General features: G+C 40.2%; 1 protein-coding gene across 1 annotated transcript in view; it reads left to right on the top strand.

Annotated features, from left to right (window-relative positions):
- Positions 1 to 21,612, top strand: part of klf7b (Kruppel like factor 7b) — a 46,498-nt gene extending 24,886 nt beyond the window's left edge. The window contains exons 2-4 of the mRNA XM_079426888.1: positions 7,024 to 7,633; positions 12,245 to 12,368; positions 20,042 to 21,612. Of these exons, the coding sequence (XP_079283014.1) occupies positions 7,024 to 7,633; positions 12,245 to 12,368; positions 20,042 to 20,093 (786 nt within the window). The 3' untranslated portion in view covers positions 20,094 to 21,612. The remainder of the gene's footprint in view (positions 1 to 7,023; positions 7,634 to 12,244; positions 12,369 to 20,041) is intronic.
- Positions 21,613 to 25,709: the final 4,097 nt, after the last annotated feature.

The following is a 25,709-nucleotide window of genomic DNA, read 5'->3' on the forward strand; positions in this document are numbered from 1 at the left end:
CCGGTACACAGATATTCAAGACATAATGATTTAAACTGCAGCCAACGTCTTCGTATTAGGCGATAGCAGTCATTACATAACCGAGCACTCAGACACACACTCGTTCACAGGTTTGGCAGGCAGACAGGCCACTAGACATAAAGAAAAAAAACTTGTGCATCTGTCTACAACAGAGAACCCAGCAGTGAATGCATATACACTCTTTAAATAAGTGGGAGATGTCTTTAAAGTTCAGACAACATGTATAAATAGGGCACATGTTATTAAATGTTCATTATTGACAAATACAGATAAATTATAAAAAAATAAAATAAAAAAAACATTGATATGACATGATGCACTGATAAATCATGCATCCCTATGTTCTGACAACGTCTGCTAGTAATCGGTAACAGATGCCTTATGTCTGGAAGCAACAGAATCCAAGAAAATCCTATGCACGTTTAAGCATTTGTTCAATAAATATGTACACAGCATAGTTTATGTGCATGTACTCTCACAAAATACACAAGATATCTACCTCAAGTGAGGGTATATGAGTATTTATATATTTATTTTTGGTGGTTCCATCGTGGATGGAGACCCAGCTTCTGAAGCCAGGTTTTACTCAGCATAACTACAGCATTGAAATGTTCTCTGTAAAATATAATTTCCAATTAGGATGTATAATTTGAGATGCCGTAATGAAAAACTACACTGCTGTTATATAAAAAGCACTTGTTTGTAATCAAGTTGTGTTGTTTCTAAAAGCATAACCCTGTGTAGTGCAGAGGTGGTTTTGAACAACTTGATGACAAGCCTGTGAAGATGCATTTGCAGAATAAGCCTACCGAATCTGGCTTTTTGTTTGTGCAGAAAGGCTCCCTGACAAGCCATGCAAGTTACATTTGCAGATGTACACGAGGGATTTAAATATCATCTGGTTCCCAGGCAACCACGGCAATAAATGAAACCTATATGTAAATGCAGGACACAAAACCAAGTCATTTTCTCCAGAGAAATCTGGGGCAGAGGTTCTTCCACTAAAGAGCTGCTCAGTAAATCTGGCCCTAAAAATGTTCAGGCAGTCGGGTTGCCAGAGCCTCAGGCTTATTTGCAGTGGCCCATTTGTCACCCAGTGTCCAGTTTTGCCAACTCGCTAATAGGACACCATCCTCAAAGAGTAATTGGCCCTTTTTTTTTCAGCTCAAAGATGCACATTTTCATTTTGCCATGGCAAGAGCTGCTTATTTTCTCTTGGGGCTTTGGTGTCTCTTTTGGCAGAGGCAGGATATTAGAGATCTCTAAAATGGATAATTTTTAACATGTTAGCAACGTTCCCCTGATGACAGATAGTCAGCTCCAATGCACATAACCCATCTCAGCCTACTCTTCAGCTTTGAAGCAGAAGCAGTAGTGGAGAAATCGGTGACAGGTGGTCATTAGCATGTCACTGAAGAATGACAAATGGTTTAGCCATGGCGTTCAACATCATACTTTTCACTAAAATTACACAATTTTCAAGATCGTTCTCTGCTGCTTAAACACACGGATAAGCTGAAAGCATCTGATCATAAATGCGTAAATACACTCTCAAACTGCACACTGCACGACATTCTCAGCCTTCTATAAGTAAAACATTTTCCTTGTATCCTCCATCTTACATCTTTCTCCTTAGCAAACAAATGCTGCACATCGGAAGACAGGGACTTGACAAACGACCAGCAATGAGCCTCTATCCACTGCAACAGTGGCCAAGGGAAACGGGATTAAATTATCCACCCAAATTAAAAGAGCATATCTGTCTTGTCCCCGCTAACAGCTGTTAGCATTTATCTCCCACATGTGTCCATGCCATTCATTCATTTTATAATCTGTGGTTATCAGACTGACTAGGCCGAAGTGGGGCAGAGGGGACCAAGGAGTGGCGCCCGGGCGCTAATTGCCTCGCCGTGCTCGAGAACGTCTGTGTGTGCATGTGTGTGTTCAGAGCAGCCCACTGTTTTGGAAAAAAAGGGGGAGGTGGAAGTGTAAGAGGGGGTAGGGAGGGATGACACAGGTGCAAAAACAGGGAAAAAGGAGGGCTATTACACAGCGGGAGAGTCTGCAAAAAGTCACTCCATCACAGACCACTGATTAAAATTTCATTGGAGGGGGCCAAGGGGCGAGTCTGCTGTAGGTAGTAGTAAAACAGTAGAAATGGATGGAAGCCAGTGGAAATAGTTGGATTTCCTTTATTTGTGTAGGGTTATGGGTCAATGATGTGTAAGTGTCGGCAATAAAACACTGGGGAAATAAATAGTTTCTTAGAAATGTACTGTTTGTATTCATATGCTTGTCTTTTCAAGAAAAGTTTCAGTTTAATTTTTCAAAGAAAGCCATGTTGACAAAGTAAAAATGTAAAAATGAAAACATATTTTGCATTTACTTGGAATACATGTGCATGTACAAACTGTAATTATTTTACAATAATTATAAGTTTACAATAAGTTTATGGCGTCACACCATTTTACAAACTGGGTAACTGCCTCATAAAAAGTCACATTTAAATAAAAAAAATAACACTCATAATAAAAGAGGTCTATTCATAATTCATTACATGGATTAATTGTATTTTTTAATTAATATATAGGACACAAAAAACAGGGTCACTTCATCGACCCATATCCCAATGTTTTCTCTCTTCATACTTATTGGTGAGTAGCACACAAATGCATTTCCGCAGACGTCAGGTGCAATTGCTAGCCACAAGAATTGTTTGTTGTCCAAATGTTACAGTTTAGTGAGAGTGACGGGTTGTGGGAAGGCTAGGGCTACAATTTCAGATGCAGTCGTGTCTCTGTAGACTCCTAACAAGTTGCTGACATCTCTTTTGTGAAAGTGAGGTTGCAAAGGAAGCGGCCGTTTATTGACTGCGCTGGCTTTGATGGGGAAAATCACGAGCGAGATCAAAAGGAGGTGCGGTAGCCGCTCAGGAACGTACCACACTGATGTTTACTTTTCACATAAGAACTCTTCTATTGGTTATTAACTGCTTTACTGGGGCTCTTTTTCATGCTTTTGTTGGGCCTTTTGTTAGGAGGTCTGCTTGTAAGAGATTGTAGTTCATTGGTTTTATGACCACTTATCAATTGGCCATCCACAACACACACACACACACACACACCGAGGTCGGCAGTAAATCACAAACTGTGCACAACCCCATGCTGTAACTGTATTGTCTAAATGTCAGGAGTCCCAGAGCGGGGGTGCAGGGGGATGGGACGATGACAGTAGATGAAGTGAAGAGATTCAAGCTTCACTCCAGTGTGTGTGTGTTTGACAGCTGTTTTCTTCCACACTCACTTCCCCCTCCCTGGACCCCTGTCAGCCTCCCCACCATTACTCACCCCAACACTCCAACACCAGGACAGCAGTGACAGCTCCCCTCCGTGAGCTCAGCCAGCGAGGTGCAGAAACCAAACAGAGAGAGCGGTTGAAAAGGCGAGCAAGATCCGTGAAATCCTATCCATGACGGTGAGGGCCTCAGATGACTCTGATGTCCACCCTGCTGTGATGATGGTTTATATGTCATCGGGACAGATAGGATATGCCTCTGACTGCAGATTTGCAGGCGGCTCAGTATCTCTCTCGGTGCATGGATAGACGGATCCTGGAGGGAGGTCCTTATGGGTTATAGAGTTTCAAAACACTTCTTGAGGTTGATGGCGAGTGCGTTTCACTTAGCACAAGTCATCTCCGAGGGTTCCCGGGTAATTGTTGTGTCATTACGGAGGTAATCGTGCAGGAGCCATGGCGGATCCCTAAAAAAATACTTGAAATAATATAGATAAATGAATGTGGTGTGCAAACAGGCCAAAAGCCCTTCAATACATGAAGAACACATATTCAGTCTTACAAGGGGATGTTAAGGTCGTAAAAGAGCTAATGGCCATGGTGGAATCACAGCACCCTGGGAAATTGTTATGAACGCTGCAGGGTACAGAATGAGGGCATATTATAAACAGATTTCATCGCCAGATCATTGACAATGCCTGTGCTGTACTGAACAAAACATTGCCAGAGCTCAAGAAGTTTTGCAGGAAGGAACAACTGACCTATTCATATTTTTGCATAACATACAATATTTAACATGCATCAAAGAAATGTTTTCTTGGGTTCCTTTTGACTGTATGGTTCTTGTGCTGACTAGGGTTACAAAAAAGTTACTGATGTTACATTATATGTCATTCTGGTCAGCATATTGGTGGAATAAGAAGGAAACTGAAGCTCTCTTGGGTTCTTCCAAGCATCATTATGTGGATAGAATGTACTACGGCTCAACTAGCCTAAGTTGGTTTGCTGCTGTTAGCTTGGCCAGCATATTTGCTGGTTTTAAAGGGACACTTTTCAATGGGCCTAGAAGACTAGCTTGATGACTAACTAGTGCAGGCTGGGAACATGCTTGCTGATTTAATTTATTTATTTATTTTTCCAGCAGGGATGAAAAATAAAAAGGTTCTTCTATTGCTTTAGACTCTAAAAATTTTTATTTTGGAATGCTTTGCAGCAGCACTTCCTACGGTCCTAAAAATGTTAAATAAATATATAAATACAACACTTTTAACTCAAGTGTTGTTCTTAGTCACTACATCTTACACACATACAAGCACACAGACGCACACATGCACACTTAGGCTTCCCATCAGCAAATTAACTGAATAAAGAGCCTCTCTTTGCTGGGTCGTTTGAGTGGCTAATTAGTCATCAGCGCATGCTGTGTAGGGAGAGAGAGAGAGAGAGAGAGGAGCGCAGGAGAGATCGGTTTTGCATCAAGAGGTAGAACTTCAAACGACATCTGATGAAAGCCAAAATGCTTAATTAAAATCTATTTGTATGAGCAAAAAATCATAATTTCAACCCCAAAAATAGAGAGGGTGTGAAAAAAAAAAATGAAAAAAAGAAGCTGTTTTGTTAGATGCGGGTGGAGATATAAACACATTAGTTTAGATAATGTGCCGACTTTATTATCCAAGCAGGGAGCGGAGACCGCGAGAGGAACTGACTCTGAGATTGGCGATAATTTCCCCTTTGTGTCTAACTTGGACTGCGTCCACATTTGCTAATAACAGTTTTGCGATTCTCCCCCTCGCCTCTCTCTGCCCGCTCTTTGTCTGACATTGCCTCTTAGCGCTGCCTGTGAACCCCCTGGCACTGCATTTATAATAGATGGACCTCAGTGCATACAATATAAGCAGGGTATGAAGGGGCTTTCTACACTAGCTACCAGTCCAGAAGAGTTGATTCATCTCATCTACATTTCCTTTCTTTTTTTTAACGTTGTTGCACAGATGCGTGTGAAATAATAGTGTGCTTATGCCAAGTTCTTTCAACCCTCTGTCATCTCTCAATAGCATGTTGCTTTAAGCTGCATGATATGGAGAATTTATGCTCTGTGCTTATCAATGCAGGTTGGGTACGTCCTCAGAGCATCTATTAAAGTAATAAGGCCTACAAAATGCACAAGAATGGAATAATTCCAGAGGAGCATGATCTCTCTCGGTTGCTAAAATTCCTGCTCGCTAAAACATGGCTAAAAAAGCTTCAGTGTATGGATAATTCATGCACTTTCCAGGTAGTGCTCAGAATCATAAATGAACGCAGAGCTCACAGGGAGAGCTTGCAGTGGTAAATTGTAGCTGCTGCAGTGGACTGCATTTCAGTTATTTTAGTATTTTAGTACTTTGTTAAATGCTCTGCTGTTATTGCATAACATGAGTCAAATTGTAGCTATAGTATTAGTGCTGTTCTTTTGGTGTCACCAATGAGGTCAGAGAAAGTGCACAGGAACCATTTGGCTTCAGGTTAATTGAATGGTCAATATTTCACTGCAGCAGTAGCTGGGATTGCGTTGCATTAGAATTCATCTGATACTGTTTCTAACACTTCTGCTTTAGGTTTTAAACGGCAACCAAGGACCCCAAATATGATTCTATTGAGAAGGATTCCCTAAAATATAAAATGAATAGATTACATATATATCATATATGTCATACATGTCATTATATATATCATATATGTCATGTAGATTTGTTTTTCTTACTGTTAATTCTCTTCTAGTAATATAAGCAAATTTGCTAAAATTGTTAAACATTTCATTAATTTCATGTTTTCATGGGGGGGGGAGGGACTGCTGTTTTTTTCAGACCCCCTAGTGGCCCCCAGACCCCAGTTTGAAAACCTCATGCAAATTGAATATTTCAATTCAGTAAAATAGAATAAAAAGTGCAGCTTATCAGCAGACAACAGATGCTAGGCAAAATCTTCTTTTTGGACTATTTATTTAGGTCTGAGGTAAAGGAGATGACAGAATAAGTTAAGATAGGGTATGTACAGCGACTGTAATTTACAGCTGACATGAAATAAAGAGTTGGAAGGTTTACTCTACTGCTGTTTGACTGCTAAAGTGCTTTTACCGCAACACAGTGAACAGAAGTCTCTAATATCCAAACTGGCCACTGTGACTGGGGAACAATAATGTTAAACCACTGAAAAAGAAACTGCTGAGTGAGCAGTCAGTGAGCCATGATAGCGGTGTCTTTCTCTTCCGTTCTCCCTCTGTCTGCCAAAGTATTCAGAGGAAAAACCAGGGTGAGGGGAAAGGTATCTTAAGTAATAAGATGGTCATTTCTCGCTCAATAAGCACCGTACGAAATGCGCTACGCTACATGGATAGATACTGTTCCCTCAACCGCAGCAAGTGAAATAATTCCACGGATGTTCAGTTTCGCTCCCAGAATATCTTGCCCCCAGCTGCACTCCGAAATTTTTCTGTCCAAAAGTCTCTATGTAGCAGATTTAGTCATTTACACCTTCTGTGGTGCGACCAACTGAACCAGTCCCAACTGGAAATGTGTTGACATGCCACGTGTTTCATTGTAGCACGTTCAGCTGTAACAACAGTGTTTTTCAGACGGTTAGCATTCCCTCCATAAACATAGCTGGACTTAAAGAGTATTCTGAGCATTACCATCTCATCTTTATGCATTTCTGTTTTTCCCGCAGACATGTCTGGAACTGGAGAGGTACCTACAGACAGAGCCCAAAAGGCTTTCGGAACTCTTCGACGAGGAGCTCGACTGCCTCTTAACGCCAGCCTTCATGAAGGGAGACAGCGACGAGGACCTGATGGACCCACTGCTGCCCAGTTTATCCGATGAGCCTAGCCCGCCACCTCTGCTCGTATCCCTTCCCAAAAACCTTCATGCCCCAGCCAACACCAAGAATACCGAGGCAGGGCTGAAAGAAGCCAGCGGAGGGGTTAATCCCGCCCAGCTAAACGCAGTCACGTCCCTCACGCCGCCTTCCTCGCCGGAGTTGGGACGCCATCTTGTCAAGACTACGCAGACTCTTACCGCCACAGCTGATGGCACACTCACGCTGAAATTGGTGGCCAAGAAAGTCGGTCTTGGGGCGGCAAAGCTGGTGGCGACACATTCGCTACCTTCACCACCAAATCGCGGCACACAGAGCGACGGAGAGGGGGGACTGGGAACGGTAGGCGGAGGGGACATTCCGGAGAACAAAAAGAGGGTCCATCGTTGCCAGTTTAATGGCTGTAGGAAGGTTTACACAAAAAGCTCCCACCTAAAGGCACACCAGAGGACACATACAGGTGATTAACTGCACCAGTGACATGTTTTTTAGCATTTAGCATCACGTGTAGCTTTTTTAGCTTTCCTTGAGAAAGGTTTCTGGCGAGTCCAAGTCTGCGTGTTATGAGATGAAGTTTCAGAGTTTGGATCTTCTTTGCCAAGCCTCTGATACTACAGAAGGGTCACAATAGATCTTGTGAAGCTAACTCGATTTTTGCAGCACAACCCCACAGCAAGATAGCTGGTTTTCTCTCTCCTGCACCTTAATCTCAGACTAAAATGAACCCAGCCACACCATTCAAAACCTGCCAGTGCAGTCAGTAATTGCAAGATGATTGATAGACCGACTGAGCTAAATCTCGTTTCCCAGCTAATTCGGGCTTGCACGCTCCAGTGCCGTCGTTTCTGCCCTCTCGCTGAACCTGAGAGCGTGTTGCACTCTGCCTTGGCCACGAAACCTACTGTGACAGTGGCCTCAATGCAGCGTATCTGGCCCCTGTGGCCAGCTGTTGACTCGGCAGGTTCCTGTGAGCGCTGGTGATGCTAATCGCTTTTGGGCTGATTCTAGTGTATAGACGGTACTTTCGCTTTTAAAAATTAGGGGAAATAAGCAATAGCAAGAAAAAAAGTGGAAAATAAATGCCTGAAGAGACATTTTGCCTTGCTGGCTCATCATATTATGTGTTTATCAGAAGACAGATTTATTCTTTTAATTGGCTTAATCCTGTTTTTTCGGTTATCATTTCCGTAGATTACTAAAACAGGGAGATTAAATTAAAACAGGATTTAAGGGAAGCCTACATATTTTTGTTTATGAGTACTCCTGACCCTGAAAATTGAATTAGAATGTTTCTAAATTCTGTAGAAATCAGACATGCATAACTTTTTTCCAAACCGAATATTTTAAGATAAAATAAAATTGAGAGGTGGTACTAAACAAAAGCATACCTGTCTGATACCCTTAACATCCGAACATCTATAGGACTCTTAACAAATCAGTAGTTCACGAACAGACAAATATGAAAATGTGTATATCTGTGATTAGCACACCTCTTGTTTTATTGGAGATATCTATACACTGAAATTAACAAATTCTAATAAGGTGAAGGCTTTTCTCATGAATATTAATTAAGTTATGTAATGTTGCATTATGTTAGAGACAGATGTTGTTAAGCACACATTAATCAGCTGGCGAAATAACAAATCCAACAAAGCTAATGACTAGATTTGACTAGACGCTCCCAAAAGTTTACTTAAGAACAAATGTCCAAAAGTTTTAAAATTTCACATTAAAATGGATTGTATTCAAAAACATTTAGACAGTTGAGAAACAGATGGAGCAGAATGCTGAAATCTTGACATGTATGAAATCTTTTTAGATCTATTTTTAACTTGATGCTGTTTTTACAAAAAAAAAAAGAATCCACAACCCTCATGCCAAAGAATGCTGAAAAAAAATGCAACCACGCTTTCTCAGATAGAAAACAAAAAGCACATTGAAGCATGTAAGGTTAGCTGCATCAAGGAATTTATTCTGATTGTCTTAATATACAAATACATTTGATCAGGTGTCAGAGCTCGCTCAAGTAATTTTTCACATTCGCACTTGATCATTTATGCTCATAAATGTGTAGAGCAGCCGTGGAGCCTAATGACATGGTCCTACTTTGCTTCGTCAACAATGTTTGCTGAAGTTAATAGCACATCCCTGAATGGGATTTGGAGGGTAAAAGTGGGTTAGAATTAGAGAGCTCATTTTGAAATGCAACATGAGCCACTGGAGAAGATAAAATAAATGGATGATAATTGGGCAGTACCTCTGAAATCTAAACTTCAGAGACAATAATAGCTCTCCACTCTGTCCAGAGGAAATGTAATTAACCGCACCGTACACACCTAGGACACTGGTGCGAGGGAAGGAACTTGCTGTTTTGAAGGGGGTTCGTTGCTAGGAGACTATATCAAAAGACTGTAATAGGTTGATTATTTGCAGTTGTAGATACCAATTGAAGCTCCAATATGCCAAATCAATCCTACATTTCCCCTACCCTCTCTGAGTACAGTTGGGGTTGCCAGGCAACTACATCATGCATATCTAAAGCACGCAATAATTGGTTGGTATTGCGGAGTGTCCATAGGTTGCATACCGACTGGATGGCTCTTTCTCTCTCTCTTCTCTCCTTTAACACTCTCTCTACCTCTCTCGGCTGGTTGCTAGGCGACTCCATCATGCATCCATGACTCTCCAAGTTATAATTGGCCTGTGTTATGGTTGCCTTGGTTGCAGGTCCAAGCCTGCCTCGCTGCTGTCAGACGGCAAGAGAGGGAAGGAAATAAAGAGGGGGAGGAAGGGGGCTACGGCATAAGGAGGGAGCCAGCGTGAGGGGGTCTTTAGCCAATTATTGTGAGTGTAGTGAGAAACGTTTGCCGTCTCACACCTGCGGTTCCGCCACTCTTCAAATGACACAGAGATGCTCTTCCTGCGCACTTGTAGCAGTCACAGACACGAAGGCAGATGTGGTGATATTTTCTCCTACTGATTTTATAAATTGAAGGAGCTCAAGGACAGGCAAACATAATAAAATAAACCTCAAGGCACTTTGACCTGCTGTTTGTCTGTGCGCGTCTTGCCTGGCAGAGAAAGATGAGAGATGTCAAAGAAGGGCCGCTGCTTGTTTGCAGTATTCCCAGAGGTGAACCAGTGGAAAAAAGGCCAAGGACATTGTATTATATTTAAAAAATCTTCTTCTCTTTGTCATCGAAAGTCAGGAAATATGTCTATGGGGGATGGAAAGAGGAACCAGTCAGACATCGTACTTGGAGTAGTTTTCCTATTCGCCGCTGCCATGTCATTCTTTACTTTGTGTTGCATCATAAGAGACTTCCAGGACCGACCGAGCGATATAGTGGTAAACCCGACATTATGTCATCCTTTACCTCATCTTGCATCATAAAGCTAAAAAACGAGACAGGATAAATAGATGAGCAGGCTTTGATTTCATTACAGCAATATGTATGCTCATATCAACTGCATACATTTTTGGGATATGAAATATTGCGAAAGCAAATACCTTCCACTTTCTCCACATCTTATTGGATCATATTTTCCTCACAAAAAAGGAAAAGTAGAAAGGAAAATAACAGCCTGTAATCATTTCCATTCCTCGCTATGATTTTCTCCGTCAGTATCCAGAGTCAGTCGTGGAGGTCCAGGCACTTCCTTGCTGAAAGACTAGCATAGAACAGCATGAGATTCTATGCTGGTCCAGACTGGTTTAGACTGGTTAGATGCTCTTGCGTAAGATCATTTGACTAATTATCAATAATCAAAAACCAAAAAATCTGTCTGCTCATCTATCCATCTGTGTCCAGCTATCTGTCTAGCCATACGTCAATCCACCCTTCTGTCTGGACTACCTATCCAAGGCACATAGAAATGCATAGATACAAACACCATAGAAAAGAACCACTTGGAACTTGGAAAATCTAAGCAACCACCTAGTAATCCTCGAACAACTGCTCATAGTGCCCTAGCAACCTACAAACTGATTGTCTGACTGATTGTAATAAATCTAACAATCATTTTAAACTTTGAGACAATTCTTTGACAAGCCAACATCATGTCTTGAAAAACTTGACCTAAACCTAACTAAAGGATTACAATGAGCCTACATGCCTAACATCATGTGTTTTTATTGAAGAAATAAATTACCAACTTGGTGGTCATCCTAGTTTAAAAGTGTGGTCAGCATCAATTTAGTGAACAACTATTTCCAATTGGGCAACTTTAAATTTAATGGAGCCTTACTCTAGTTAGGAAAATTGGTGCACACATTGTTTGCTGGAGAAGCTGGCAGCTCTTGCGCTGTGATAATGGCATTGTTTCCCATTAAGCGTCATTAAGACCCCAATTATCATTACCACCTCCGGATCTGAATCAGTGCCATCGACACCCTCCCCATTCCCACCCAGGCCCCAGGCTGAAGCCTGTTTTGTTCCCCAGGAACACTGCAACTGTGCCGGGACCCTGTCTTCGGGTGCTGAAACCCCCCTTCCTCCCTCCCTCACTCAAGGCCATATTTTAAATCTGAGGCATAAAAGTACGGCATGTGGAACAATTGGTATCTCCTTTCCCATCTGTTTAATTTCATTTGAATTTCAGAGCTCACTGGGAGGGTGGAGAACATTTAGCACAAATGGGCTTCATTTTGGATACTTGACTTTGGGTTATGAATTCGTTCTGTTATGGTGACTGAGCACATTTAGGCAGCTCCTCTTCAATTTAATAAAAGATGGAAAATGACCCTTGATTGAATAAATTTCTGTGTCTGAAAACGATCGCCTCCATATATTGCCTGAGAAGACAGCATTTTTCACGTTTCGATGACTGAGAATGCAGGAGATTTGGGCTACAGAGATGCGATTGGTCGACCGGGAGAGAAAGCGAGTGATCTAATTGGCTGGCTTGGATGTGTGATTGAGAGAAACAGTAATGAATGATGTAGATAATGGAAATGCTGACGGTGCTCACAGTGGCACAGCAGCTGCCTCGCTCCAGAGGTGCACCATCTGTGTACAGGTGTGTGTGAATGGTGAAGCAGGGATTAAATAATGTGTGTTTGTGCATGCAGGTGAGAAGCCTTACAAATGCTCCTGGGAAGGCTGTGAATGGCGTTTTGCACGAAGCGACGAACTGACGAGGCACTACCGCAAACACACTGGTGCCAAACCTTTCAAGTGCAACCACTGCGACAGGTAAGAGACATGCTGCAAAAGCTGCAATGCGTGTACCGTACATATTTAACCCTTTTTAGTTCTTTAACAATCCCCTCCCCACACACACACACACTCAAGCACACTAGTCCACAGTCCTCAAGCACCCATAAGCAAATTCCTCAAGTTATGAGACCACAAGACTAAACTCTCTTCCTTAAAAAGAACCCATCGCCCCCTCCCTTCTCTCTTGTTTTCTTGAATTCTCTCTGATGGCACGCACATTGCCGTACTGCATCGGGCTCATTGGAAGTTAGTGCAGGCCCAGTTCCCTACTGAATAACTCATTCAGAGTCTGGTCCTGTGATACCCATTACCGAATTACTGCGAATATCTCATTCTCACATTCTGTTCCACTTTCCTCCGTCCTCCCATCGGTACAGCGTATGCCCACACTGTGGCTTTAGTGCAGGGAGAAAGAGAAGTTACAGGCATGGGTGTGCATTCCAAGGTAAGAGAGTTATATAACAGTAATATAAAAGAGCTGGGGAGAGGCACAGGATGAAATGGATGCACGTAGGGCTCTAGAGGAAAGACACAGCATATTTGATGAGGGTTTTTTTGACTAAATACTGAAGCATCAGCACACAGTAAGCGTTTTTGTAGGACGTTATGTAGACTAATCGCAATTTGCATACTATTAGAAAAGCTCTGATATTCAAATTCTCGTCAATACAACAAGCCAACAATTATTCTGTTGTTATTGCTGACAAATGATAAATGAAATGAATTTTGTCTAAAGAAATTAAATGAAACTGTAAAGGCCCTTTCACACCAAGAATGATCGCTATAAAGATAACTATAACAATAAGGATATTACCGTCCACATCAGCGAACAATATTGTCTGTTTATTCTAAGCGCAAGCTCATCCGCTGCTTTAAATTCTCAAGCTCATTATAGCATGATGGATTCTGATTGGGTGTCAATGTTTTTATCGTTCAGCTGGAAAAAAATCGTTCTGAAGGTGATTCCAATTATATAGTTTCTCTGTATCGTTATCGTTATATCTGTGGTGTGGACTCTGCTATTCTTTGATATTGAGAACGATTTAGAACTATGTCTTTGTGGTTATCGTCATTGGTGTGAACAGGCCTTAAGTCTTCTGAAAGTACTCTAACCAACAAATTACTATACTTTGAGTGCATAGAAGTACGCAAATTGGGATTCACACTTCTCAAAGGTGTGGGAACATTGTTTAAATAATTATTGAGAAGTTATCAATAATTATTTAAACAATGTTCCTACACCTTTTGACCACTGAATTGTTCATGATAACTAGGATTTTTTTTTTAAATAGCTTAAATCATAATTGCACTCCCGAAGAGCAAATTTCTTTCTGACAAAATATTTCGGTAACACTTTATTTTAGCGTCTCTTAACTAGTTGCTTATTAGCATGCATATTACTAGAATATTAGCCATTTATTACTAGTAATTAAGCACATATTAATGCCTTATTCTACATTACCTTATTCTACATCCCTAATCCTACCCAATACCTAAACTTAACAACTACTTTACTAACTATTAATAAGCAGCAAATTAGGAATTTATTGAGGGAAAAGTTGTAGTTAATAGTGAATAAGTGTTCCCCATTCTAAAGTTTTACCAATATTTCATAGCTGAACATACAATAAATACATTCTACATAAGACAGGAAAATCACAAGTTCCCTTATATTTCATATATCTAGGTTTTCCGTGACTGTGGGATCCCCGTTTAAATCTTAAGGGCTATTTTAGGGCAGACACACGATGCAGAGGCAGCATGGTGAACATGTTTGTGTGTGTGTAGGTGATAAAGAGGTAAAGAGACACAGGAACAGCAGAGAAAAAGAGAGATTTGCATTAGCATGGGGAGAAAGAGTGATAGCCTGTCAGGTGACAGTATTAGGATGCTGTCACTCGGGCCTGGCATGCGGGCAGCAATTACACAGTGGAGGCCGCGTGCCCACTGAGCCAGCTCCAGGTGGAAGCACAATTAGACACGGCTCCCTGTCTCGCCGTCGGCATCAAACCAACCTCGCTGCAGCCTTTTGAAAGTTGTCCATTGAACATTTCTCTGCTGCTCCATCACAATGAAGCTCCACCGATCCCAGCGGAACGAGACGCGGCTGGGACGGCCTCTGTTCTGCAGACTGCTGCTGACACCTGAACAGCGCCGTTTTCCCTCGGGCGCAGCCAAGCATGTGAACACTCTGGGGGAAGGCATGGGGAAATCTGTGTCCCTACACTCATTACTCCGTGTTTGGCAGCTATTGCATGACAAAAGGAGGAGGAGCCAGCTTGGATAAGCAAATCTGCATTGACAATTCTTTCTCCCTCATGTCAGGTATAAACAAGGGCATCTTCTGAATTTGGACTTTAGCCTAAGCAATTTAGCTCCGCTGCAGAATCCGCACAGATAGACCCCCATCATTCCCTGGGAAGCATTTATAAATTGAGCCCTCCTGTTACTTGCTTTTAATACTAAACCTTGAAGAATCTCTTTGGGGAGCACATCCATTTTTAGTTGTACATTGCATTATGGGTGTTGTATATAGAGTGGAAAAGCATTACAATTGTGAACAGCGATGCTGCTGGGATGTGAGAGTGACCTTATTATTGCTTAAGAGCATTATTTCTTTTCACTGGGACAACAATCAAGAGTAATGTGTTGGAATGACAGGAGGAGGCAGTACGGTACAGTCTGATGGCAGGAAGGATGCTCAGTTGAATCTGGATGGAATAAGCCAGCGGCTAAAGGTGATTCAGAGTGCACTCTGTTGAAAATGTGCAAAATTTCCCATTATAGTATTCAGTTTTGCAACTGTCATCTTCTTTGGCACTGCCTCCAGTCAGTTCGGGGTGAGTCCAGTAACAGAGCTGAACTTCCTGATCAGATCTTGAAATAGAATAGAATAGAATAACACACAATGTGGCATTTCTTCTACAATGTATAGTATAGTGCCATAGATTTATGGTATAGTGCCATGGATGGTCCCTCTGGGGCAACCTGAGGTTAAAAGTCTTGCTCAAGGCCATAACAGTGATAGTGGAACCCACAACCTTTTAGTTCAGCTTAAATAACCTATGCTCTTTAAAGTGACAGTTTACACAAAATTACCATTTACTCACCTTTATATTGTTCCAACCCTATAAGTTCATGTACTAATGACTAAGACTGAAAGTAAGATGAATAAAACTTAAATATACAAATATAAAAATAATTTGATTCAGACTGACTGATTAATAAATACTATAATAGTATATAAATACTAAAATGATACTGGCTCCAAAAATTACTCCATACATCTCAACTACATCACTATGCAAAGTCTTCTGAAGCCATACAAGTTTGAATAAGGAGAAAAGTTCTCAATATAATTATTTGTGATTTTTTTTTTCTTGTAAAATATCATTCTTACATCCATATTTTCAAATGTGGTATGGTAATACTAGTATCACTAAGTCAAAACAATGCTGACTGAAACTAAAAAGGTAACTATAAACAGGTCACTTTCATAAAGAAAATAAACATTAAGGTTTAACCATTAAGATAAAAGGAAAGGCATAAAAGTTTGGAATAGCATGAATTGTATTGTTTCTGACTGCACGTGTGTTTGTGTTATCATCACAATGGGTTATGAGGAGCAACAGTCATGGGCAGTCTAACAGTAAATACAGTCAGCCAACACAGTCACACACACACCAGTGTATCGGGCATCATTAATCCTGCCTAATCAAGCACAGCCCCCTGTCGGGTGTTGAGAGGGGTTGAGTGAGAGGTGGGGGGAGGGGTTATGAGATCTAAGGGTGTGCCAGCTGGTGTATCAGCCACTTACAGTGAGTCACAGGACCATCTGTCCAGTCGCTTTGCCCTGCCTCCACACACACACACACACACACACACACACATCTAAAAGCCTAGTCACACCAAGATCGATGCAAATCACAAACGAAAATTTAACCGAGTATAATATACAATGTCATCAGCCTCTGCCAAAAATTCACATACCTGAATGAAAAGAAAATGTAAAACTGTCATTCGCATGCAATGAATACACTGCCAGATGCTGATTGGTCAATACTGCAGTTCAGCTGTGTTAAAATTACACAATATAAGAAATAAAGAAAAATTGTCATAGCAGCACTGGTAATGGTTGGGGATATGGGCTTAATTGCCATGAAAATATCAACAATGCCACAGTAACCACCCGCTTTTTAGTGGCTTTGATTCTGGAAATATTTTCCCCCATTCATTTTTCAAATTAGAACTTAGAAAACATAAGAATATTAACATTAGAAACCAATAGACCATTAAAGAAAAAAAACTCAATAATGGATATTATATGGCTTTGATGAGGGAAGAACTTTGATTTGTAGATATGTGTAAATTGTAAAAAAAAATATTACAAAATATTCATAAAAAAGTATTCATAAGAGTATTCATGAGTAGTGAACTGCGCTTTTTCACTTGGACAAAGTCAATTAAATACAATTGTTTGAGCTTTTTGTTCTTAACCTCAGAGCTCATGGTAGGTCTTGAAAGGTTTCTATGGAATTGTAAAAAAAAACATACAATAATAACTCGCAAAATCGCTAGCCCGACGTCCCGGCGCTATTGTGTTTTCCAGTCGGGCTACCAAAATGTATCACTGCCCTGCCCGACGGGCTATCTTAAAATACAGGGCTCCCACGCAGTGTTCCCTCTAAGCTGAGCGTGCGCGCGACCGCGCAGAAGAAATAATGTATTTTTTTCCGCCAGTAAAAGGGAAAGAATAGCAATGCTCGGGCAAACCGCTATAGAGCTGATGTCACGACAGAGTTAGAACCGGTTTCGTAGAAAGAGAACGATGCACCAAATGAGTCGCTGTAGAAACTGAATACTTCAATGGTTGCGGTGCGCTCAACACGAGAGACAACACAAACGCAATGACATGTGAAATAAAACGTCCTCATGTATTAAAGAAGAGTGGCTTGATTAAGTGCTGGAAATAGCGGAGGATGGGAAAAGAACGGTAATAAAGACATGTACAGTCACACACAAGAGTATTGTACAAACTGTACTTCATAACGATGTTTAGACAGCTATAGAAGAATTCATGTTCACTTTTTTTATTTAACTTACAGATCTCAGCTTAAGTTTTGCTTTGTTTCTATTCTATTCTATTCTATCAGTTTAAATAGTTTGTTTTGATAATATATTATGTTAGGCCTATATTATAGACTCAAAAACAAGGTCAATTATTTATCAGGTTTTTGACTTTGAGTCTCTTGCTCATCAAGGCTGTATTCATTTCAAAAATACAGAAAAAACAGTGATATAGTGAAATATTATTGCAATTTCTAATATTGGTTTCCTATTTTAATACCTATACTTTAAAATAGTATTTATTCCTGTGACACAGTGCTGAATTTTCAGCATCATTACGCCAGTCTTCAGAGTCACATGATCCTTCAGAAATCATTCTAATATGCTGATTTATTATCAGTGTTGAAACTGTTGTGCTGCTTCATATTTTTTTGTAACCTGTTACTTTTTCCTTTGATTAATAAAAAGTTTAAAAGAACAGCATTTATTCAAAATAGAAATATTTTCTTACAATAGAAGTCTTTGTTATCAATTTTATCCATTTAGCACATCCTTGCTGAATAAAATTTATTTAACTTTCTTTAAACGTTTTTAAAGTATTTTTAAAAAAGAAAGAAAAAAATTCTGGCCCCAAACTTTTGAATAGTTTATATTGTAACACAAAATCTCTATTTTGACTAAACACTGTTCTTTTTAACTTTTTATTTCTAAAAAAATATCAGTATAAAAAAAAATAAAAAAGCAGTACAACTGTTTCCAACATTGATTAAAAATCAGCATATTAGAATAATTTCTAAAGGATCGTGTGACACTGAAAATATTGCTTTGCTTCACAGGAATGAATAAAAGTATATTAAAATAGAAAACATTTATTTTAAATTGCAATAATATTTCACAATATTATTTTGTGAAATAATATTCAGTATTTTTGATCAAATAGATACAGCCTTGATGAGCATAAGAAACTTCTTTAAAAAACTTTATTGATCCAAACTTTTGGACTGCAGTGTATTGTACAGTAAAAATGTTTTCTCAGGTAACCTAAAATTTACATCATTTAGTTACATCAAGGGTCAAATCAAATATAAATAGCACATTAAAGTTCAAAGTCACACACTTTTGTGTGCGTGCTGTACAGGTCTGGTATAAAGAATGCTTTTGCTCAGGTGCCCGAAATGTCCGCCCAATAGAGAAAAGTTTTGCTCAGCAAGAAAAAACATTAGAGGGAACATTGCTCCCACGGGTCCTTAAATTTGATACAACTAAACTGAAGAGTTTTTAAATCCGTTAAATGGTATAAGAAATAATTTTTCAAATTGCCTTAAATAGATTTTTAAGAATTCTGCAAATACCTTGTAAATAGTAAAATAAAACTCTTTCCTTGATATTCGTTGATATTTGTGTATTGAAAATGTTTTTGATTGACATTTATGGTCTTTATTTTATTTGGGCTAGTTAAATTATTTTCGGGCTACCAAAATCTGAAGAGTACCTGCCCGAAGGGCTACCAGGGATTTAGAAATTTTGCGAGCCCTGCATATAGAGAAAATTAATGGGATTGTAACTTCTAAAACCTGGCTTTTTCACTCCATAGACCTTAAACCCTCATTGAGCATACAAGTATGAATGATCATTGCAAATATGATCAAAGGAATTTTCTTGAAGGGCCAAACAGAGAAAGAAGGAAAATGCTGAAATAAATGGCTGTAAATTTGTTCAACGTTCAGAACAGAATTCTGCAAAGCAACTGGGGAAAAACTAGAAACCATCCGACTGATATACTCATTTGAAAACCAGCTGTGTCTACCTGTAGATGTACATCCTCCTTCCACCCCAATTTCTATCTTGGCTGCTTCCCATCCAAAAAGCAACAGAGGTGTTAACACTGTGGCTCTTGACTAATTAATAATGGATACAGCCAGAGGCAAATTGAAATTATAATTCACCACTCCTTTCCAACTCTCTATACTCTGAGTTTGTATTCAATCCAGTTAAGATTCACTTTCAAAACTATAGCTGTAATATTGGAATCCTCATAGCCACATAAATGTAACATAGACATGGCATCGCAAGCCGTATTTTCCAAGCACATTTATGTATTGCTCCTATCAGCAACGGCTATATGTGAGCTTAATTGATGATGACACAAAAAAGCCCACGGCCCACGACGAGAAACCAACCACCATGACTCAAGTGCTACATAACTAATGCGGCCGCACAGTTTAAACAATAGCATTTCACCTCCAGCCTCAAAATAATTTCTTAATTCAAACAGGCTCGGCGTGATTTGTGGTTGCACTCCCAAAAAATGATTTCTTTCGCAAGGCTCGGCACAGACTTCCCTGCTAACTGCATTGGCAAGATATGCATTCGAAATGATCTGTCACCAGTTTTAGAGCAAAAAGCTGGCTATGCTTAATTTACGTTTTTTTTTCCAAACGCCAAATGTTGTTTTCTCTGTTCCATCTGCAAAGACGCCACACGTCTTCCAAGAAACTCAGACTGCATCCCTCTTTAGTGCCATGATAACTGTGTTTCCTTAAGTGAATCCAAGCTAACTCTCTCTCCTTCTCTCTTCACAGATGTTTTTCCAGATCTGATCACTTGGCTTTGCACATGAAGCGACATATCTAAGGCCGAGGGAGACGGGAGAGAGAGAGTGAGAGAAAACGAGTGAGAACGAAGAGGAGAACAGGTGTGCACCGCCCAGACGGGAACATTCACAACAGACTTTGGGTGCACATGAGGGGTCTGGCCGCAAACGTCACCAGGAGGAACATGAGGCAGCGTGGGCAAACGTTGTTGGATTCTGAAAGTGTAAAAGCCTTTTCATCAGCGATTAGCCATGCCTTACCGAGTGCTAGCTTGGAGGTCAGACACTGCCAAACACCACCGTTTTTTTTTCCGTCATTCTCTTTGTGTACAGTAAATCAACCATTAGCATGGAACGGATACTCAACTCTACATGTATAAAACCGAAACGCACATGTCATTCATCACGTAACAGAACAGTTCTACTAGAGAATCATGTTCATTGTACATTCTGGAACTTCCTTTTTCTTTTTCCAAGGACACATCACAATAACCAACCTGCAGCTATGTCGTATACAGCAAACAACCAAACACGGAAAACAACATTGCCAATACGTTCTGAGGAGTGACCAATGGAACAAGCGGACAAACACAACGCCCGGCCCCCGAAGTAGGCTCTGCATGGGGAAAAAATTAAAAACAAAAAAAAATACGGCAATGCTCAGGATGTGTGCTGACTTCTCGTACTCTTCTCTGCTCTTCACGCCCGTCACCTCACGGGCGACCGAAATGATGCGCAGCGACACTTTCTTGCCTTTTTTTTTTTTTTTTTTTTTTTTTTAAAGACAGTGTTAAAAAAAAGGTTTGTTTTCCTTCTGAGCTGAAATGTCTTAAACTTCTGAAAAGTAAAAACTTGCTTTGTGAACAAGCATAAATGTGCACATACGGGCAACGGGAGGGAACTGTGAGCCCTTCTCAGTATGCACAAGGTTCAGTGACTGCGATCTGGCACTGAAAGAAAACGTTTGAAGCATAAGACGGGGAACAGAAACCCCCCCCCCAAAAAAGATTGGGACTGCTGGCTTGGTATGAAAGGACAAAAGTCTTCTGTTTTTCATTTTGCTTTGCTGTGATTTGATCCGGGAAAAACGAACCAGAGCACGTCGCGCAGACCTTGTGTGTCGCTCTTAACACTGGAAAAAGTTATTTTGCTTTGTGTTGATCCTGGCACCCGTGTAAGAACGTCGTAGTCCGGTGCCCCGGAGGAAGCCAGTGGAGGAGACGTTATTGGGGGTGGGGGGGATGGGGTACAGCTGGCAGGACGTTTGACTCTCAGTCTGGAGCACCTGCTGGGATAAGGATCCAAAAGAACTTTGTGGCATCAGCCCAGACAAACTTTGCCTGTTTCGTATCCATTGTCTGCACTGATTTTTTCAATGTTCTCTGTGCTTTTTTTTCATACAGTCAAAAAAAGCTCAAAAACAAAATAAAAAAAGCATAAAAACAAAAAACTACTTGCAGGGAAAAAAGCAGAAAACAAAAAATGCATTAAAAAAAAAAATCACACACACACACCACAATACAGACAGAACGGTTTCTTTGCTCTTGGCTTTTTCCTGAGAAAAACTAAAGAAGAAAAAAAAGTAGAACAATAATTACCAAGTTAATGAACAGCGTTAAAACGAAACACTGCATGGCAGCCTCTTTCAGACAGATACACACACTCGCACACATACATGCACAGCTTGCCTCTCAGCATTATTTGTTTTGCACAGAAATCTTCACAGCAGGGTTTTAGCAATTGTTGTTTTGTAGGATTGCGTTCCATCCAGACGTCAGACGTTAAATCGAGAGCTTGGTGATACACTCGAGTAAATTATGCTAAACCGGGTCTAGGTCTAGCTCCGTTAACAATCAGCTTCTAAATCACGGGGACAAAATATATATCATCGTTCCCAAGGTTGTGAAGCCTGTCGTGGCGTCGCAATCAGGGTGTTTCCCTGCCGACCCTCCTCTTCTGCATTGATTAAACGGCTGCAAGGGTGGAAGGCAGATTGAAAGCCATTACGATTCAGCGGTAACGTTTCAGTCATCGCAGACTCTACGAAACAATCCCAGAGTATCCCTCGGGGGACCGCCAGAGCTTAACTATCGATGCCGAAACTCTCAGTGCAGCACTGCCTAAGAGTGAAGGGTTGGTGCCTTTCTCTTGGTTTGAGGCCTGCTGAAGGCAGCTCTTCTATTACACGTACACACACTCACACATACACACTCACACACGCAGTCACTTCTGTTTGACCACAACTACATGTTAGATTTCAGTTGCCATTATTAGGTGATTTCTTTTATTTCCATGTCATTTTCTCCATTGAAATGCAAAGTCATGCCAAAATTGACGAAACAAGAGGTGAATTGGTTCATCTCCACTAATGTACAATCAGTTGTGGTTTTTTTTCCCACAAGAAGCGGCCTGTGTATGTGATGACTGTATGTATGAGTTTCTGTAAAGCAAGCAAGCAGTATGTAATGCTACAGTGTCATAATAATGTTCTCTAAAATTCCACAAATGGGGCAATTATTGACAGTGTACAGCATTCTACATGCGTCACATCAACTTTAATGCTTTGAAAGGGTTACATTTCCGTTTTACTTGCAAGCAGCAGTGATGAGAAGCTACATTTGTACTTTACTCTACAAAATGACGATTCTGGTTATTCCTTCAGTCACCATATGGGATAGAACACCAGGCATGCAGGAGCCTAAAAAATGCTTCATATCAATTTTGACACCGACAAACAATGAAGCCAATCTTCAAATCAACACTGAAGAAATACAAATAAATATTGTCTGTTTAAATACAGTGCAAATCAACTTTAAATGCAAAACTACAAACAGTACTCCTTTCTGCCAACATGCTCCAGACATTACCAAATAAATACGGAATAGGCCAATCATATTCATTAGCAGGCAACATGCCATACATATCCCCCTTACATATCAAGTGCCATTTGAAACCCCTAATATCTCACTCTCAGAACGACGGCAGCGGTCCAGGCAATCGCACAGGTGTCTGATGCATACTTTGCCCAAAGATTTACACATTTGCAAATAAACTGCTGGGTGATGAAAGAGAGACATTTGTGTTTAACTTTATTCTCACAGTATCTCTTCTGCCCTACACCAGCTTCCTATGATTTGTTCTTGAACGTCTAGGTGACCATTTACTTGGTCTCGAGTATGTGAGCTTGTAAAATACAGTTTGAATGCAAAGTTGAGGATGAATTTAGAGCCTAACGTGAAGTTCAAACAGCGAATTAGTCGCATCGGTTCTAGCGCTTCTATAGTCAGTGCAGGTCAGGAATGTCTGTAGAAATCAATTTTAAAGAGATCGTTCACTTAAAATCCTAACACGATTCTGGTTTAGCTGTACAGAAGACCACTTTATCTACCGCGAGTTTCCGTATGACTTTGAAACGGAGATAATTCTGTGGCGGAGCATTTTACATGACAGTAAGAATGTTTGAAAACATTCTAAGGGAACAATTTTAAGTGTACTAGATCTGGGCACTCTTCCAGTGAAGCTCCCTTCCCAAGCCGTTTGCTTTTTAGCTTCAAAGAGGCTTTTGGCAGCTTAAATTTTATACAAAAAGATGCTTGAAACATCACAAGGGAATTTTATGACAAAAGGTCAGAGGTGACAACTTTTTCATGTTTTATTGTCCGTATTGGAACAACATTTCACTGCATAACACTCTTCATTGTTACAGCTAGCTTAGTCTGTTTAAATGACACTGCTGTCGATTGTCTACATAACATTTAGTGGCATTTCAAGATGCACTTATCACAAGAACATGGGAACGATTCATTCTTCTGCTTAATAGATAAAGCTTGTAGGTTCATGGCATAACATAAATGGTTTTTTAGTCAACAGTGCATCAAAATAAAGTCTCCTATTCTGCATATATACTCAAATACTCATCCATAAGGTTCCCAGTCACTCACAAACAGAGGCGAGAACTTATTAGTCTTGAGATATACTGCATCTTGAAGTGCGTCTGTATCCGTGTTTGTCCAAACTTGATATGTCAGTACACAAGGTTTTCACCAGGTCTTTCTCTTTGGCTTTTTGCGTTCCTCACCTCCCACCCCCATCTATCCCACCCTGCACCTGCAGAACCACGGTCACTTCCTAAAAACACTATTACTTCAGCTTCATCCCGCAGTTATGCGTTACCAGCTGTCAGCGATCTCTTACCTATGAATGTCCCTAAACATCATTAACCAGGGAGCGACCGGCCAACAACAGACCTCAATGCTTTCACAGGTGCTCTCTCTCTCTCTTATCCAAACATGGATCTCGTAGGCAGCCGCCAGTTGGTAGAGGAGGTACAAATCTGAAAAAAGAAAGAAAGGAAAAAATAGAACAGTTATGTGCCATCTTGATTTATCTGTATGGAAGTAGGACGACATTTTGCCATATGTAGGCTGAAGCATGTAGTTTCTTGCTAGAGCAGGGACCCTCATATTCACGGTCATCTCTTTCCCTCACCACATCACTAACACTCCACCCCCTCACTTCCTGTAATCTTCACACTCTTCCTCTCCGTTTTTTTCTATTCTGTTCTTTCCTTGTGTGTTTTTCTTTATTGGTTCTTTTGCTGTACAAAGTGTTTAAAATATTATTATTTGTATGATATAATGTTAGTATGGTAATGTTCTTTATTAAGGAAGAAGATGAAATTTATTTTTGTTACTGGTCTGTTTCATAATTCTTTTTTAAATTGGTATTGTAAGATATCTATGCAAGAACTGTTCAGTGGAGCATTTTTATTTAAGAATGTAATAAGTGTAATAAATGGTAGAATCTGAATGTGTCAGACTAACATTTTCTGTGACCACAAAGAAGAAATATTACTTTGACAGCGAGTGAGAGAAACGCAGTCTTGTCATAACCTATTATAACCTTTGGTGGAGTTCTTTCAAATAGCCAAGACTCATAAATAGACTGTTTTTGTCACAGAAATCACCACATTGTGACAATGGCTCTATGTACATTGGCTCAAAATTACTTTTTGTGTGTGGCCACGGTTCATTGGCATTGGAAAGCCAAACACAATCACCAACAACAGCACTGTGAAGGTCAAAGACTATCACATCTTGTTTGCAGACTGATATTGTTGTATTTGAATTGATTTTACAAGTGTTTACAGTAACAAATAAATTATTCATAAGATCAAATAATAATAATAATAATTCAGTTTCTAATAAATATGTAAACAAATAAAAAAAAAATCATAAATTCCAAGTATTAAAGATCATTAGCTATAGATTAATTTCTGGTTGCCGCGTTAAAGGGTTACTCCACCCCAAAATGAATATTTTGTCATTAATCACTTATCCTCATGTCGTTCCAAACCCTTAAAAGCTTAGTTCGGAACACAATTTAAGATATTTTTGATGAAACCCAGGAGGCTTGTGACTGTCCCATTGACTGCCAAGTAAATACCACTGTCAAGGCCCTGAAAAGCATGAAAGACATCGCCAAAATAGTCCATCTGCCATCAGACTATCAAAATAGTCCAACCCTACCGTATCCAAAATATCTTAAATTGTGTTCCGAAGAGGAACAAAACTTTTACAGAATGACATGGGGGTGAGACATTAATGACAAAATTTTCATTTTGGGGTGGAGTAACCCTTTAATCACTTTGTTCCTTC

Source organism: Barbus barbus (genome assembly GCF_936440315.1).
Source record: "Barbus barbus genome assembly, chromosome: 10".
NCBI classification, from domain to species: domain Eukaryota; kingdom Metazoa; phylum Chordata; class Actinopteri; order Cypriniformes; family Cyprinidae; genus Barbus; species Barbus barbus.